The 19,325-nt window shown below is 37.6% G+C and overlaps 1 protein-coding gene across 2 annotated transcripts in view; it reads right to left on the reverse strand.

Moving 5' to 3' along the window:
• The window catches only part of LOC126248950 (uncharacterized), a 226,615-nt gene that overhangs the window by 150,471 nt on the left and 56,819 nt on the right, over nucleotides 1-19,325 (reverse strand). For both annotated transcript variants that reach the window (XM_049950482.1, XM_049950481.1), the window contains exon 3: nucleotides 7,775-7,958. In XM_049950482.1, the coding sequence (XP_049806439.1) occupies nucleotides 7,775-7,958 (184 nt within the window). The remainder of the gene's footprint in view (nucleotides 1-7,774; nucleotides 7,959-19,325) is intronic.

Below are 19,325 nucleotides of genomic sequence, written 5' to 3' on the forward strand. Positions count from 1 at the left end.
CATACATCAGCTTCTGGGAATTTTTGTAGTATCACCTGTAAAAGAAATGTCCTGGCTCTTCCCTAAGCAAGAATTCTGCATACTCTGATGGCAAAATTTTATGCCAATATATAAACAATTTTTTACACCTGGATCAGAACAACAATGTGACTGACAGACACTTAAAGGGGTGATTTTGTTAGTGTGACATTCCCCACTGTGGCAGCAACAGCTGTTCACAATTCAGTACTGAATTCCTTTGTACAGTTTCCGGTAAGCTGCAGTACTGTGTTTGCCTTGCTAGTTCATAGGTCTTAATAATTTTCTGCTCACTTTCGTTATTAGCTGCAGATTATTTTTTGCGTATTACACAAAAATTTGCACATGACAAAAAGAAATCATAACAATTACATTAGCAGCTGCAATTTGTTGTTCTAATTGATGTGTAAATAGTATGCTGTCTAGTAAGTTCAATATGGACCAAGCAAAAATTAAATAAAAAAAATGTGTCTTAAGTTAATGTATAATGAACATGCGAATTAGCCTAATCGTTAAGTCATTGGACTCTTGTTCACGAGAAGTGGAGTTTACATTTTCATCTAATCATCTGGAGTTAAGATTGCCATGATACCCACCATAATTAAAGGCAAATATCAGGAACATGGTTCCAGTGCAAGCACAATTAATTCCTTCCTAAATTCTTTCCCACCTTAATGCTACATCTACAGCCACATCTACATATCAGTTCACAGCAGAGGGTACCCCATATCATTATTAGTGACCTTCTGATCTATTCTATTTGTGTAAGGAGCATGGAAAAAATGACTCCATACATTTCTATATGTGCAGTAATCTATTCTATACTTCTTATGGCCCCTATCCACCACATACAGTGGATGGTGTTGAAAAGTTGTACAGTCTGCCACTAAATTTACCCAACTGTGTTTTTCAAAAATGTTGCTCATCTGTCTTCATGATATTCGCATTTAAGGTCCCAGGTCATACCTCGTAAACTTTCATATGAGCTGCACTGACCTTTTACAATCTGGATTCATTTCGTGTCTGCGCTATGCATAATTTATAAACAGTCAAAATTCTGGAGCAATACAATGAATTGTTCACATTAAAGTCTTTCTAGATGTGCTGGGCTGTGGCAGAACTTTACACTTTTTCAGTCACATTCCCTAGTGCTAATTTTCTTTGTTTACTCCATTCCATATCTCCTCTGTAGTAATACTTCTACATATGTAAATAAAGTGATAAGCTCCAGGAGTTTACCAGTAATTTCATAACTGTATACTACGGGGTTCTCTCTCATCATAAGGCTGTTATTATTTAGATGTAAACAGAGTTATCATTAAGTACACCATCTGGGATACTGCCAAAATCATTCTGCATTTCCTGTTGGCCAGAGAGATTGTGAAGATGGGTGGTTGATCTGGAGGAGGCAACCAAACAGCAAGGTCATCAGTCTATTGGATTATGGAAGGATGGGGAAGGAAGGCGACCATGCCCTTTCAAGGGAACCATCCCAGCATTTGCCTGAAGCGATTGAGGGCAATCACGGAAAACCTAAGTCAGAATGGCCAGATGCTCGTTTGAACCATTGTCCACCCAAATGCCAGTCCAGTGTGCTAGCTACTGCGAGACCTCCGTCGGTGGCCACAGGAAGATGATGCCTTTGTGTAGAGAACAGTATTAGTAGCAAACAAGCTAAGTGATACTGGCCCATATTTCATCATCAATCATTTGTATATGTTGAGTATTACCAGTACAAAATTCTTTGAGCAAATTATGTACATTTGTGTTAGTACTCCATAAGTATGTATCTCCATAACCAGTTGACATTTTCGTATTTTTGGAAATCTAGACAGACAGGCTCTACCTCCACACTTGTATTACTATTTGCAAGATATCAGGCATGAAAAATGAGGCTGTCTTTCACATGAGTTGTTGTTCCTCTATCCAAGTTAATTCTTTGAGAGAACATCCAGGAAATCCACACTGTTTAAAATTAGAAAACGCTTTAGGATTCTGCAACAGATAGACATTAAGGACAATGGTCAGTAATTCTGTGTATCCGCTCTGTTACACTTTTTTTTAACAGGAGCACCCTGAATTTCTTTTAGTCAAACATGAGAGATTTTTAGTAAACATAAGGTAGGAAAAGACGAAATTCCAAAGGATATTAAATGAAAATCTAATAGGCAGTGCAACAGGGCCTGATACGACATGTCTTTTAGATTTATGTCAGTGGAAGATGAAACTTCAGGTGAAATTTAACGTAAGCGTTCTGAACAAAAAATCAATCATCCCCAGTAGACGTCATAATAATACTGTGTAACACTGCCTCTAGCACTGACAGTGACCTCAATTGGCCGAGGAGGATAGTCCACAGTTTCTTCAGTTTCAATTGCCAATCCAAACAGCCCTGACTATTTTATGCAATTAACCCTCGAACGGGCAGGCCATTTTTTATAACACAAGCAAATTCGTAGCGTACTTTGTATACATGTAAATAATAGATGTCTTCATGTTACCAAGGTAAAGATGTACGAGCAAAATCACACTTAAATAAACCAACATTATATGAGCTAAATCACTGTTTCATTAAACAGTATTAAAACAATTATTCATTATATCACACTGTTACCTCATACAAGTGTTACCCCCACAGTAATGACGCACTTGGATCATTAAACAGTGCGGTTTCATCACATCCCAGCCAACCACTTATTCAATTGCTAATTATCATGTAGCCATCTGCCTCTTTGTGGGATAGAGCTTAAAGCTCAAAATCTGGGTCATTTTCTCGCACGAACAGTTAATTGTTTTCTCTCACCTAGCTCACCGTTTATTTTATATGACTGTTGCTCACTTGCCTGTTTGACAGCACAACTTATCACAGTGTTAGCTGAAGCAATAATGATTCGCAATTGCAATACAACAATGGAACTGTACAAGACACTGTTATTCGTGCATGGCGCACTTTATACATAGGCGTACCCACTTGAAGGTTAAGATTAGGCAATTTAGCTGGCCAGTTGGGGTATGAAGGGTGCCCCGGGGTTCATCAGACTGGGAAGATATGTGTGCAGTCCTGTGAACACAGCTAACTCATCTTTGAGAACAAAGTGCATACTTGTCACAAAGTTGTAGAAGAAAGGTGAACACTTGGTCAAAGAGAATATTGAAATAAACATTCTGGTTCACATTCACTGTAACCTGAATGTATGCGTCCAAGTTCTGGTACAAAAACACCCCCAAAACTTCACAGAGCCACCAACAGCCTACTGTAAGAAATGTCTGCCGTTTGACTATAAATTACAATTCATTTATTTGACATAAAAGTTCTATACAACTGTGGTCCCCCATGAAGGAAAAACCATTATGTACAGCACAAGCAAGACTCTCCATGCACCGGGTTAAATGTCTAATCGGGCTGTCAGTGCACTAGATGCTTTGCATAATTTGAAACAAGGCAAAATTGTGATTCGTTGGATCACACTACATGCCTCAAGTCAGCTATTTGTCCAGTTTCTGTGTTGTTTAGCCTGCTGGATACCTGCAGCTTTATATGAAATTGTGAGTAACAACATTTTGTCAGATACCAGACACCAAATGTCCATACCATACAGTTCCTTTCATATAGTTCACTCCGAAACTAGTCGAGATGGAACTAGATTCATGGACAGCATTAATTCCTGTTGGGTTTGAAACCATAAGATACTCATCTGGTCCCTGTCAATTACGACCTTTTTTTACAATCATTGTTCTTATACCATTTTATGTAACTTCAAGTGGTATGCCACTCCTTGAAAACATGTTGGACAGTCCACATTGATATCCCAAAAAGTCAAGCAACTTTATTTACAATTTTATTACTGGCACATTCAAACATGATGGCTCCTTTGTGTCATTTTAAAAACCTTCACATCAACCCAATTTACTTAGCAAAATTCCATGCAACCAACTGGCACATGCGCAACAGGTCAGTGTTGTAGGGTCACGTAACTGCCTGTACACCACCAACAGACTCCAAAGTGATTGTGTGCTTTTCTAGGCACTGACTTACATACTGAAGAGCCAAAGAAACTGGTACACCTGCCTAATATCATGTAGGGCCCCGGCAAGCACGCAGAAGTGCCGCAACATGACGTGGTATGGGCTCAACAAATGTCTGAAATAGTGCTGAAGGGAACTGACACTATGAATCCTGCAGGGCACACCAGAAATCCGTAAGAGTACGAGGGGATGGCGAGCTCTTCTGAACAGCATGTTGCAAGGCTATAATGTTCATGTCTGGGGAGTTTGGAGGCTAGCGGAAGTGTTTAAACCCGGAAGAGTGTTCCTGGAGCCACACTCTACCAATTCTGGACATGTTGGGTATCGCACTGTCCTGCTGAAATTGCCCAAGTCCATCAGAATGCACAATTGACATGAATGGATGCAGGCGATCAGACAGGATGCTTACGTACACGTCACCTGTCAGCATCATATCTAGACAGAGCAGGGGTCCCATATTACTCCAATTGTACACACTCCACACCATTACAGAGCCTCCACCAGCTTGAACAGTCCCCTGCTGACATGCAGAGTCCATGTATTCCTGATGTTGTCTCCATACCCATACACATCCGTATGCTCAATACAATTTGAAACGAGACTCTTCTGACCTGGCAACACGTTCCCAGTCATCAACAGTCCAATGTCAGAGCTGACAGGCCCAGGTGAGGCATAAAGCTTTGTGTTGTACCGCCATCAAGGGTACACGAGTGGGCCATCACCTCCAAAAGCCCAAATCGATGATTTTTTGTTGAATGGTTCACACGCTGACATTTGATGATGGCCCAGCATTGAAATCTGCAGCAATTTGCGGAAGGGTTGCACTTCTGTCACGTTGAATGATTCTCTTCAGTCATCGTCGGTCCCATTCTTCCAGGATCTTTTTCCGGTCGCAGCAATGCCCGAGATTTGATGTTTTACCAGATTCCTGATATTCACTCTTGTAATGCTTCATATGGGAAAATACCCACTTCACAGCTACCTCAGAGATGCTGCATCTCATTGGTTGTGCATCAACTATAATACAACATTCAAATCCACTTAAATCTTGATAACTTGCCATTGTTGCAGCAGTGACTGATCTAACAACCGCATCAGACACTTGTTGTCTTATATAGGCATTGCCGACCGCAGCGATGTGTTTTGCCTGTTTACATATCTCTGTATTTGAATACGCATGTCTGTACCAGTTTCTTTGGCACTTCAGTGTATTTTGCTCGGTGAGCTTATAGTGGTAGACTGCAAACAGTGACGACCAGTTAACTGCTACAAGTCATCACCCACATTGTGCAAGGGTGTTAATTTTTGCTATTGAAGATGTTTCAAAATCTATAGACTTGTAATGTATATAGTGAAAGAAGTGTTTTGCACTCATATGCACACAAGAGTTAACTTTAAGAATGAGATTACGTGAATTTTAACAAGTTAATGATGGTGCAAAAAGTGACAAGCTTTATTTATGGCTCTAAATTATAATGTAATGTTTTCTTATGCAATCCCGAAAATAGGGTGGTGGTGGTTGTTCAATAACAGAACCTGATTCTTTTAAAATGAAAATATTTCAGCCAACTTAAAATTCTTACCTAAAACAGCCATGGTGCAACACTATTAAACAATCTTGTATACGCAATGCTGAAGTTAACCAATAAGCTGCTGAATGATTTCACAGTTCTTCTTTCAAACAGAATAAAACCTAATGTAAAACATATAGGATGATCCGAACCCACTTGTGAAATTAGAAATGCTCAAAAAAACTAAGAAAAGAACTTACACAGATTCAAAAAGTGTACAAAAATTGCCTATATTTACTGAGGAAAAGTGCATAGAAAGAGGCATACTTTTAATACAGAACATTTGTTAATTTATTAAAAGAAACGTTAAGATAGTTCCTGAGCTCCAAACTTGTATACTACTGTTCTTATATATTAACTGACAAGGATAATATTTGCAATTTCCTATGACAGCCTCAAACTTCTGTATTTTATAGATTGTACAAGATAATATTGTGCTGAGTTAAAGTTTTTACCCTTGATATGCAATATAATAGGGACACAGAAAAGAAACGAACTAAATTTGCAACTGGATAGGCAATATACGAGCAAACAACAAAATTTTGTCAATACCAGAGCACATTTTTGTATGGATAATGGCTACAAAGCTGACAGTAGAGAATTATGTAGGTGGTTGACGTAGGGAAAGATCATCTTCAACTGTGGGATGGAAAAGAGTGAATCTTAGAGGAAGGAGAGCTCTGAAAAAAGGTGAGGAAGGGATGTAGGGTGGGGAAGTCATGATAATGAACATGGATTTCAGTTATCCACAGTAGCAATATGAACAGTCCTGCACATTTAGAATACTAGGAATTTGAAAATGTATATTTCTAGAAAAGTGTGTGTAAACTGACTTGAGGCAGTTTCCAAAAAGGCTCACATAATACAATGGGCTACGCAATTTGATTATAACCAACAAGGAAATAATTATCTGCCAATACAAAGATATTACAAGTGGCTCATTCTGTTACAAAACCTTATTTGATATGCCTATATTTCTTCCAGAATGAATGAGTTATTAACAGAAAGCATTAGTAGCCCTCATTTATGCAAATCAAAGGATCCCCGTGTCTTCTGAATCTTTAAACAGACAGTTGATGAAGTGATAAAGTAAACAATAAGAATTCTGTTAGCATGGAAGATACACTTGGTACCTAACGGAATTTTACTGATACATTTCTGAGTTCAATAATATTTTCTGATGAACCGATCACAGCACAACTACAATACTGCCTCATAATTCTTCTAAGGAAAATTCTATTAACTCACTACATACTGATCAGTAATTAAATCTTATACCCACTAGAAACTAACTAACAGTACAAGTTAACCATTAATACAAGACACAGAAAAAAGAACCTGAGCACAAACTCCACAAACATCAAACAAATGTGCCACAAAAATGAATGGTAACTATTTCCGGTTAATTAAATTGGTCACTGACATTCCTTGATCAGGGCCGATCCTAGGTCAACTAACAACTGGGATACGTTTAGCATTACATTAAATTTTCTTAAATTGGTTGTAGACACAGATCCTCCCATTACAAAGCTGTAACTTAATAAACTCACAGTGTCCATTATATGCTATTGGGGCAAAATAATATGAACAACAGTGTAGCTGTAAATCAATGGAAAGGTGGAAGAAAGATTTACCAAATAGGCCCACTGTAGCAAGGTCTAAAAATTAGCAATATTTTGAGCATTTGTAAGTGTTAGAATGAAGCAACATCTATTTCATGCTCATGCTCAAGTTTAAAGCACATAAATAAATGACAGTTTAAATTTGCTTCACTCAATGCATTAGTCTATGAATGTAATATCATAACTTTGCCCACTAATATGATAACCAATAAAAAGATAACAGGGCTTTATAAAGAATGCATGGCGATCATAATGCATTTATATACTTTTTCCAACATATTCTACAAATAAAAGAATAATGAATGTTCAAATAGAATACAAACAAGACTTATAAGAAACATTCTAAAGTACCCAGTACTGGAAGCACAAACACATTATTCCCCCATAACAAGTACGATTCTATAGTTCACAATTTACAATGCAAACTGATTCCGTGCAACCTAGAAAGAGCAAAGGTACATGAGAAACACTTTAAAACAGTGAAAACTACATTGACAGATGTCAGTAATAGAAGAAGTAATAAGTTTAACTACTTACAATAACTATGTCCAAGTTAAGTGCTAAATGATCTGGCAATGTTCTTTTCGAAACTTCCTCCTCCGACATGCCATTAAAACGGTCATGTTTTTTCCGTTCCTTGAAAATTGGTATAAATTTTCCTTCTTTTAATTTCTTCTTCATCAATGGATCCCCATTCATTAAATTTTCTGCATTCTCTAACCTAGATAAAGTTCACCCAGTTAAAACAACTCTAGTAAGCACCACTCACATTATTTCAGTTTAAGTCCAACTTGTGTTTATAAATCATTAACATGAGCCTAATTGATCGAGATATTAGAAATGGCAATATCAGGCATGGAAAAAATAATTTATGCCACATTCAACAGTTCTGAAATTAAACAGAAAATCATTTTCAAATACTTGTAAGTGTTCTAAAAATCTATGAAAAACTATTATTAATCACGTTACAAGGTTTATAAAGCTAATCTTTCCCAGAGTATGGACACACACATTTAATGCAGCTCTCAAAAAAACCAGTGGAATGCAAAAACAACATGACACAATGAATCAGTACCTACAAAATGGGTTCTCGATTACACCATACATTACATACGGCACCTTTCACCGCTGTGTGATTCTGAAAGTATGTGAAATGATTAACCGTATTGCCAAATATGAAAGTTCATGCAGAATACATAATCTTAAAATGATTAAAATCATATGCCAGCAAAAATACACAACATCTAATAAGTTATTTAACCACAAATGCTCTGTAAAAAAACAGTGTTACAACCGTGTGTGTGTGTGTGTGTGTGTGTGTGTGTGTGTGTGTGTGTGTGTGTGAGAGAGAGAGAGAGAGAGAGAGAGAGAGCACAAATGCAGGTGGAGGGGGGAGGCTGGCAAATAGGAAGAAGGTGGAGTGTATGACAACACACATTTTGATCGTTATTTTGTACTACAAATATTATTTGTTGTCCTCATTACAACAGTGTTTGATTAAGAAGAGATTCAATAACAATAACTACACAGTCAATTCATGCAAAGAATAAATTTTACAGTTATCCTGCAAAAAATTCCATATTTAATAATAAAAGTCAAAGATTACTAAAATAATTATACTGTGATCTACACCATGCAAGTGTTCACAACATGCAAGTGTTTACAAATGTGACAATAAGGGAAAATAAAATATTTTAACTTTATTACTTTAAAGATAACAACAATCGGTTTAATGACAAAAGTCTTACTTTATTGTACAGAGTATGGTTTAGAACCATTGCTTGTGAGAAATATGTTTCTCATGCAACACTACACTAACTATTCTCATACAATAAGATCTAAAGCATGAATCTAAGCAGACAAAACCTAATGACATTCCAATTAACTGCAGTGCACATTTTGTCAGACAAAAAGTGTGTTTATCTGTCAAATTAGTTTATTATGATACACTTAAAAAAATGTACCCAACATTAAATTCATTTCATGAATGCTGTGATTGTGTTTAAAATAGTAGATGTGTTTGAATGACACTGAGTGTAGTAGCAATACAAATCATCCAGTATCCAATATTATTCACAAAAGACATTTTAACTGTAAATTTGCTGGACCTAGCAATTCTAAATATTTAAATAAAAAATTCCACATTGCTACACAGCTTCAATTTATTTAAAGAATGACACTGCAGATCCACTAAAAGCTGTTGTAATGGATAATTACTGCCAAACAACTAGTTCTATTCAATGGGCCATCTTCAAGTCATGAATAAACACAACATCAAGTTTAAGGAAGGTATCTTGGTGTCAAATAAATAACTGTTTAGTTGCATCATTCATCACATTGTTGGAAAATGTATCATGTAATAGATGCTCAGGTATGTGACAGATGATACAAATTAAAAACAATAATGAATTCGACACCAAGCTATCTTCCTTACAGTTGCTGTAGTGTTTAACCAGCCATGACTTGAAGATGGTCATCTGACAAGAAGTAGTTTAAATGAAGTATTATTTCCAGACAACTACTTTTTGTGGTTCCACAAAATATATACATACTACCTTACATTGTCTTTGTACACATAACAAGCAATGCACTCTCAATTAAAATAAATGAGATATTGTAGCCTTAAAATCAAATCTGACAGTAATGTAACCTTAATAAAGTTCGATGTGAATACTGTTCAGCATAGAATCAATGGCATTTTGGTGAAAACCTGAATTTTAAATAGCTGTCATGTTGGGCAGAGTAGACCTGACAGATTGTTCAATGGAATGGTGATACATAGCACATGCCCATAATATCATTAGAGCTTCCACAGGCTGTTTAAGAAACATCCATGCACAGAATGAACAAGTTACAACATCTTAATGTATTTAATCCAGGCTAGGCATCTGAGCTACCCCATCAGTGAAATCAAGCAGGCACTGGAATTCCTGTGGCACCATTTCTAGATTTCACATTGTGACAAATACTTACCAATTTAGTGTTAATAACAAAATATAAGCAGGCATACCATTTGAAACAATTTCTTCCCTATTGTTTACAGAAGCTACTGTTACCTCTGTTAGTCGTATCACACTAAACAAAGATTGGGTGTATGAAGACTACCAATGTAACTTAGAAAGGTGAACAAATATTACCTGGTTTGATGGATCATGACATATGTTACTAGAAAGAAGCTGATAGCATATAACAACAAAGACTGAATCTTTCTTGACCAGCAGGATACAAATCAGGATTATAATTTTTCATCTATGAAAATGCTAGAGAGCTGTATATTCAGCAAAATTGTGCTTCGTGAGAACTACATATGCCTAACTTTCTGGTTACACAAGTTCAATCCTGTTAAGCATGTCACTTTTATATAGAGCCCTGGACACCGTCTTTACAAATATAGTTATGTGTAGTCATATCTGGAAGACTGTGTCACAGGAGATATGTGCACATTCAATGCATTTTACATAAGGAAAGCGGTTTCTGAGGAGTCACAATTAATTCTAATGGTATTTTATGGAATATATGCTAGATGAATCATCTCCAGAGATGGGGAAACGCAGGGGACAATTTCAGTTGCTCAAAGGAAGAAGGTGAGAAAGATCAGGGTTTAACACCCCATCAACATTGAGGTCATTAGAGAGGAGCACAAGCTTGGAATGTTTCAAGGATGGGGAAGGAAATCAGCTGTGCCCTTTCAACAGAACCATCCTGGCACCTGCGTGGAGTGATTTATGTAAATCACTGACAACCTAAATCTTGATGGCTGGTCATGAATTTGTTCCGTTATGCTCCCGAATGTGAATCCAGAGTGCTGCCCGCTGTGCCACCGTGCTCGGTTTCAACTGCGAGAAATTTTCAATACTTTTCATTAAGCAGGTCTTGTGAGACTTTCTGGAAGATGAGCATTCTTCTTACAGACAAATGTATGGTATATACAGAACAAGAGGAGGATCTAACCAGTGAGGTGATATGTTGGATAATGGAGAGAAATCTGGCCTTCTATGCACAGTGAATAGTGTGCATGCAAAAGTGGGTATAAAGTACGCAGTATTCTACAATGAATGAGAAAATAAATTTATCATTTAATATGAGTCCTTGATAATTTTAGTGTCACGAATAGGAAATATCTGTGTCAGCTACAATGAATGCTTCTGTATGCTAGCGTAGCTGTCAACTGACACGCAAGTCCTGGGTCTGACATCCAGGTGAACACCTCAGACTTTCCATGCTGTAGGTAAAGTCTGGAATGTGGTCCTCCAGGCCTCGCGAGACAAAATAAAAATCAAACTACATATGCAGACTAAAGTGACAAATGAAAATTTGTAGCAAGGACAGGATTCAAACTCTGGGTGGCACAGTGGTTAGCGCATCTGCTTAGTGGGCAGGACATCTGGGTTTGAATTCTGACCCTGGTACAAATTTTCATTCGTCACTTCAGTCTGCATATATATGTAAATCATAGAAGTCTGTGACATGAAAATGTCTCTGGAACCATGTAGTTTCATTTGATCAAAGCACCTATGCCTGGGTTTCACGCATGATCCCCGTTTCTTTTGATGCTGAGGTGCTATTCCAATAAAGCTGAAGAGCCCCTGCAAAGCTGTTCGAGTTTGGGGGAATACAAAGTGGGCTGTGGTACAGATGGGAATTTGGATTGAGGAGGGATGTGTGCTAAGGTTGTCGTACAGTTGTGAAAGACACTGTGTCAGGGTGGCATAGTGGTTAGTGCATCAGCTTACTGAGCAGAAGACCCAGATTCAAATCCCTTCCTTGTACTCCAAATCAGTTTTATTTCCTCTTTCAATTTTTAGTATTAGTAATTTCTTCATCCAAAGATCATTTTACAATGATACATTGTTTGTCATCTTAATGCAAAGGAAACATAAATAATATATACGTACTTGTTTAACACACATGGATTTAACCAGGAGAGGAGAGGAGAGGAACCAGGAGAGGAGAGGAGAGGAACCAGGAGAGGAGAGGAGAGGAACCAGGAGAGGAGAGGAGAGGAACCAGGAGAGGAGAGGAGAGGAACCAGGAGAGGAGAGGAGAGGCCAGATGGTCTGCCATGGCCTTATGAAGCAACCATCCTGGCCTTTGCCTGAAGTGATTTAGTACAATCAAAGATAACCTAAATCAGGATGGCCAAACAGAGCACGAGCCTCTTTCCTATTGAATCTGGAGCCAGTGCCTTATGCAATACACTACATCAGAGGTATTCAACATTTTTACCTACTGCCCATTTTTCTGTCTGTTAATAGTAAAATTTTCTAATCACCCACGGGTTGCTCAATGATGGTGAATTATAAAATAGGGAAGTAACTTTATTTAATGAAATTTATATTGCAAAGTTATAACAAATTACAGAATATAATAATAATTACTTACCAAACACTACATTAAAATTTTATGAAAACCTAATGAAAATATTTTTCAAAACCCTATCACCTACCACCCACCACAAAAGCTGAAACACCCACTAGTAGGTGGTTGGGACCAGGTTGACCAGTACTGCTCTACATCATCATGTAGTTATGCCCAATGTACAGTTTATCACGGTTGTACATACTCGGAACAAGTGAGTTAGATAACATAAAAAATAGTTATACACTATTCATGGAGGAGGAGGAGGAGGAGGAGGAGGAGGAGGAGCTTTCAGGTGCTCAACATGAAGGTTATCAGTGCTGTTCATGTAGTCTCTTCACGTATTTCACTGCCCACAACCACATCACTTGCAGATGACATTAGGATTGCAAACATGCTCCAACTTTTACATTTCTTTCTTGAAACTGGTATCCAACTAATGTGGAATGGGTGCAATAATAAGTATGTAAAAAGCCTTATTTTAGTATCAATCTTGACAAATGCACTTAATTTTGTCACAGGCATTTCCTATCAACCTATGGTAATCGTAACTGTTGTCAGAGCCTACTAAGGATTGGATCATATGTGCCATCAACTGAATGTTCTCTTTCTGACTCAAGACACAGAAAACACCACCAAAACTCAATTTCCTTCAAATTACTAAATAGTGAACTGGATGAAGATACAGCACACAATAGAAAAGTATACTTAATTTCTTCTCCTTTCTGTGGTGGTGTTTTGTTTTGATATCCTGTCAAGGGTGAGATCATTACAGATAAAATTACAATTTTATGGTGGAATATGATTTGGCTGAAGATAAGCCTTTGCTTGTCTAAAAGACTCCATATTGCAATCTGTCTGAAGTGGTAAAGAAAAATCACAGAAGTAATCTTCAATCTGTGGTTGTAAGCACGTGTCCTACACTAGCCACTGTAACTGGCTTTTCAGTGCATAGTCATAGTTTGTTAAGCAGATTCTGAATCTATGCCCGAGGATTTCAGACTAGCCAATTGTACAAAAGCATGGAGGTGAACCAAGTAGTGCAAAATCCCAATGGTGTCTGTGGATACAACACTTTCTCAGTACTGTCACAACTTCTGTGTTCGGGTGTTCCTGTACATTAAGTACACAATACTCACCTTAAAATACCATCTCCGGGAAACCAACAAAGTATCCTGAAAATATTATTTACAGCATAAGGATAGAAGAAAGATTAGGGTTACCATTGATGGTGATGTCATGATGCACAGGCTTGAAGGGGAAGGATGGACTGTGTGGGCATCCCCCCCCCCTCCCCCCTCAAAAAGAGGAAAGGTACAAATATCGACAGCAGTTCCTACACACTGCATTTCACCCTTACTCATTTATGGTGGTGAAGAGCCCATAGGTGGGTGTGGGGTATGTCTCATCATCTGTGAATAGTGGTATTTTGGTACCAACCAATTTGCTGCACAGTAGTCCAGCAGAGTGGGTCACAGGTGAGCTTAATGTGCAAAATGCACACCGGACAGAGAGAAATAGTTGCAAAAAAAATAATAACTGTCTCTTCAAGTTAGTTTTGTGTGAAAAGGGGAAACTTTTTTTTTTATGGTGACCAGACTGAATCCTTAAGCACTGGCAAAATTGAATAAAGTTATGAAGTTGTGTGAATGCAATGTGTTAGTAATGAACTGTTTCCAATTTGAAGACACCTTTTTCATCTTTTTTTTTATATTATGAGGAGCAGTAATATTAGGAATTTGATAGAGCCAGTGTCACTTGGGCACATGGATAAGAACTTCATTACTATGATGTGTGTACCTTGGGAGTTAAACTACTCACAAATGCTGTCAAAATCCAGAGTCCGATGTCAAATTAATATCACAGCAAATTAAAGATAGAATCAACATTTAATTCAAATATAGGGAGGCAGCCTTACACGAGTCATTCCGGCATTTGCATTAACTGAATTATGGAAATCACGCAAGACCTACATGCAGATTGCCAGACAAGGATTTGAACTATGGCCCTCCTGAAAGTGAGTTGTGTGTCTTAACCACTGTGCTGTGCCATGCTTCCTTGTCTGGTTTTAAACTGTAAAGTCACAGAATCTAGTCCACAAGTACAGGTACGGCAGATAAATGTGTAGTTGTATTCAAAAATTAATATTCTTGTTTTACCTTTAATATGTACTGTATAAAAGTAGACATCAGTTTCCTGTAACATGAGAAACTTTAAATTTTGGTACACAATTTTTCAGAGGAATAAATTCTAAAGTAAGATAACATTTAAACAGTACATTTAAACTGCGCGCCAGATGGGGACCCGAATCTGGTTCGAATTATGGTCCAGCAAGTCTGGCACACAGTTCCGGACATCCATATATAATGTGGAATTGACCACATGTCACAACAGGCAGACCCACCAGTATAAAAGGAGGTGGGGAGTATAGAGTTGTCAGTAGAGAAGCTGTAACAGCGAACTGGTTTGGTCAGTAGAGCTCAGTGACTTCAAATGTGGATTAGTTATTGGATATCACCTGACTAACGAACACAGCACTGACATTTCGACCATTATAAAATTACTCAAGTCAAATGTTGGTGATGAGACTGAAAAGTGGAAACGCAAAGCAACAACCACAGCTAAACCAAGAACAGGAAGACCTGATGTACTGCTGGACAGGAACCATGAGCACTGCAGACGTCTTTTACATGCAATCAGCAGAAGGAAACACTCGTGAATTCCAAAGCACTGCAAGCAGTCCAGTTAGCACAATGACTGTGCATAGGAACTTAAACAAATGGGGTTCACTCATTCATTTCTGCAGACAATATAGTCTGATCAATTATGCTATATTCTGCGACAATCTAATGGTAGGGTTTGAATTTTTTGAATGCCTGGAGGACGTTACACATCATCACATGTAGGATCAACAGTGAAGTACGGAGGAGACAGTGTTACAGTATGAGGGTGGTTTTTGTGGTTATGGTGTGGTCCCCTTGTTGTACTTAAGAAAACACACACTAAATATGGAAGGATGTTAACATGTTTTACAACATTGTGTACTGTGTCCAGTAGAGGAACAGTTCACAGATGATGATTGATTGTATCAGCACAAAAACGCACCCCGTCATTACAACATCATCTGTGAGGCAATGGTTTGTGGAGAATAACATTGCTGAAATAGACTGGTCTGTCCAAAGTCCCAACCTGAACCCAATAGAACACTTCTGGGATGAGTTGGAATGTTGACTTCGGTCCAGACCCAAGTGGGTAACATCACAACCTTTTCTGGTTTCACTGAGTGGGGTGGAGCAGTTAATAATGCAATGAATTGGCACTGGAAAGGATAACCCTTCAAATCCACGTCCAGCCAACCAGATTTATGTTTTCCATGATTACTATAAACCATTTCTGGCAAATAAGGGGATGGCTCCTTTGACAGGTCATAAGTGACTTCCTTCCCCATTCCTGAAACATGCCGAGCTTGTACTCCATCTCTAATGACCTCGATGTTGAATGAGACATTAAACTCAAAATCTTCCTTCCTTCTTTCTGTGATTTCAGCTATTTAGGAAGAATGGGCTGGCACTGCTCCACAGACATTCATACACCTCTCTGAAAGCATCCCCAGCACAGTTCAAGCAATCATGAAGGCAGATTGTGGACACACTCTCCATTAGTGTCCACTAACAGGTGTCTGGATACTTTTGATTGGAGTACGTACATTGCTATAAAACTAGCACTATGCTACCTGATATCTTTCTCTATGTATGCATGTATCTCTCTGTATCTATCCAGCTATCCAGCCATTCATCCAGTTTCGTACATAGTGAGTTACTTAATATAAGCTTCTGTTTTATGGATCTTCTCAGTATGCCAGATCGTCTGCAGCATTTTCTTCAAAGATTTGTGCCACCTATTTCCAACATTTCAGTTACAAATCCAGCTTTTCCTGGTGCACTATTGTTTTTCAAGTTGCAGATTATTTGATCAGTTTATGTATATTTAGTTCCACAGTCAGATTACATTTGTTAAAAGATAATACATTTTTTAAACAAAAGTTGTAATCTAGGCCCACTGTATTATTAATTATTTGCTTACCATCTGTCACTGAGGTAGGTGCCAACTGTGGATATAGGGTGGGTTTCTCAAAGGAAGATTGTTTATTGGAATTTCCATAATTTAGTAAGTACTGAGAATAGCCTTCCAGAAGTCAACAATTTTCTTCATCATTTGTTTCCAGTAATCCCTCTGGAAGTTGAAGAAATGAAATGGAGACATGACAATTTTGGAGTTGTTCATTAAACATTTCTTGTAGCAGTTTCAAGAGTTCTTCTGAAGTCTAGACCAATAACTTTCGCACACTTATGGTTACGATTTTCTGCTCTGATGATTCTGGAAGCATTCTAGTCACACGATTTTCAACTTGCAAAACAACAAACTAGATAACAGAGTGGCAAATCTTTCTATCATGATAGATGTGTGAGATATAGTAGAATTTGCTAATGAAAAAGAAAATCCGAAAGTGTCTAACTAATATTTAGTTTTAAAGTTGTATTTACTTTTTCAGAGCACATAAAATATTAATGTGCACCAATTGCTTCCATTTAAAGCTCATTTCGAGTACAGAAACTGCAGCCTGTGGTGCGCCCTTCAAACACGCATACACTTTTAATATACAGTGTAACCCCACTTCTACGTTCCCAGAACTAACATTTTCCCGCCGTTTACGACATTTTTATCATTCCTGTCAAATTTCCAATTTCCACAATGTTAGTTTGCACCCCATTTTGCAGCAACATATTTATAATTTTCATGCAATTTACATATTACAAAAAAATATTCGTTGAGAAAAAAAATGATGCTGGCATGTTGGCCATCCAGTAGTGTTTACAAATATTACATGGTTAAGTTTCTTGACACCAGAGCACTCTAATCAGCAGATTTGAATCAATAAACATGTAAAAGTTGGAACAATTCGTGCCATATCTCCCGCTGCTGCCAAGCACTACTTGGCCTGATGGCTGATAGGGGTAACTAGGTTCATCCGAACAAAGATATCATGACCATTCACAATCATTTCCAAACTCTCTACTGCGCAAATGCAGTTTCGTGAGTGTTGCGATCATCGTGACACCTTTATCGAATCATATTTAGCGTGTTTCAGAGTTTGGCCTCTTGTAGCGCTGGTTGACATCCTCATTCACTTTGCGTTGCTCAAATGTTTTTATTTTAAACACAATGACCGTTACGTATTTTATCACGCTGAGCAAAACGTGTTATGAGAACTTATTTTTGTTGTCAAGTGCAGTATTTTCATATTATTTTTTGTGATGTTACACAAACAGTGTGAGTTATAGTTTGTATGTGTGTGGTTTTTACATAACTGGGGAGGCACATTACCTGATAACCTCAAAAAGATGACTACAGTGCATGAGAGGCAGAATAACACACATTCAAACCACACAAAATACTTTTTACATATTTGCACTTGACAATGAGAAAAAATTCTTGAAACGTGTCATTAAGCATGAAAAAATATGTAACTACTGCAGTATTTCACAATTTAAATAATGAATGACAGCTGCAAGCTTTTCAAAAACATCAATTATGATATTTTGAAATTATAAATTCTTGAAAGGCATCGTTAAGCAAGAAAAAAATGTGAAAATAGTGCAGGATTTCATTATTTAAATAATGAATGAGAGCTGTAGGCTTCCCAGAAATATCGATTACTATGTTTAAAATTAAGTCAAACGTTTCTACTTCCCAGACAGTTATCACTTCCAGTTACATCAGTGGTTTTTATTAGATAACAAACTTTTATTAGGTAATAAAAACGTCCCTGACAAGTCTTTTGACGATTTTTTTGAAGTCCCTTGGAAAGTGTAAAAGTGAGGTTTCACTGTATGAAAGATCCTTTATTATTTGCCATAAACAGTTATTGACTCCACAGTACTTCAACAATGCCAATTAAGAGTGGCAGCCCCTGTACAAACTTACTGCACAGTACAAACATAAATGCTGCTAAGAATGCTTGTAATCAATAAGACTGTGTCAAGAGGAAATATATCAGCTTAAGTGGAAATTTGAAGTTTATTACATTTGCTTTTTAATTCCTATTAGAAACCTTCTGAAAATGAAATCTGAAGAATGATGTGTATTATTATCATCTAATGGTATATGAACTGTTATGTAAGTGTGCACTGTCTCCCCTTTTGTATTAACACAATGAATGGGAATATTCCATTAATTATAAATTTCATGAATGTTTACACATACTGAAACGGCAATGTTACAGTTCCTAAACATTTAAACAGCAGAAACATCAAGTTCACAAATTTACACTGCACATAACTTCTAACAGCCCTTTCCTGGAGAAAGAGGAGGAGGAGATTAGTGTTTAACATTCCGTCAACAACAAAGTAATTAGACACGGAGCACAAGCTCAGATTAGGGAAGGATTGGCAAGAAAATTGGTGTCACGGAAAATATAAATTAGGATGCCTGGATGCAGGTTTGAACTGTCAGCCTCCTGAAGGTGGAGAAAGCGTATTCCATGTAAATCGGTAGGATTAAGTCCAGAATGTGATACCACACATCGCCAAAGACCAAGCACTAGAGTTTGACTGTATAAAGGCGTTGGCACAATTGTATGATGGCCACAGGACACCACAATCCACAAGACCAATTAAAAGTTCTTGGCCTGGCCTAGAGTTGAAGCAAATGTCAATGAAATTTTGTTTTT

The sequence above is a fragment of the Schistocerca nitens genome, chromosome 3 (genome assembly GCF_023898315.1).
Source record: "Schistocerca nitens isolate TAMUIC-IGC-003100 chromosome 3, iqSchNite1.1, whole genome shotgun sequence".
Classification (NCBI taxonomy): domain Eukaryota; kingdom Metazoa; phylum Arthropoda; class Insecta; order Orthoptera; family Acrididae; genus Schistocerca; species Schistocerca nitens.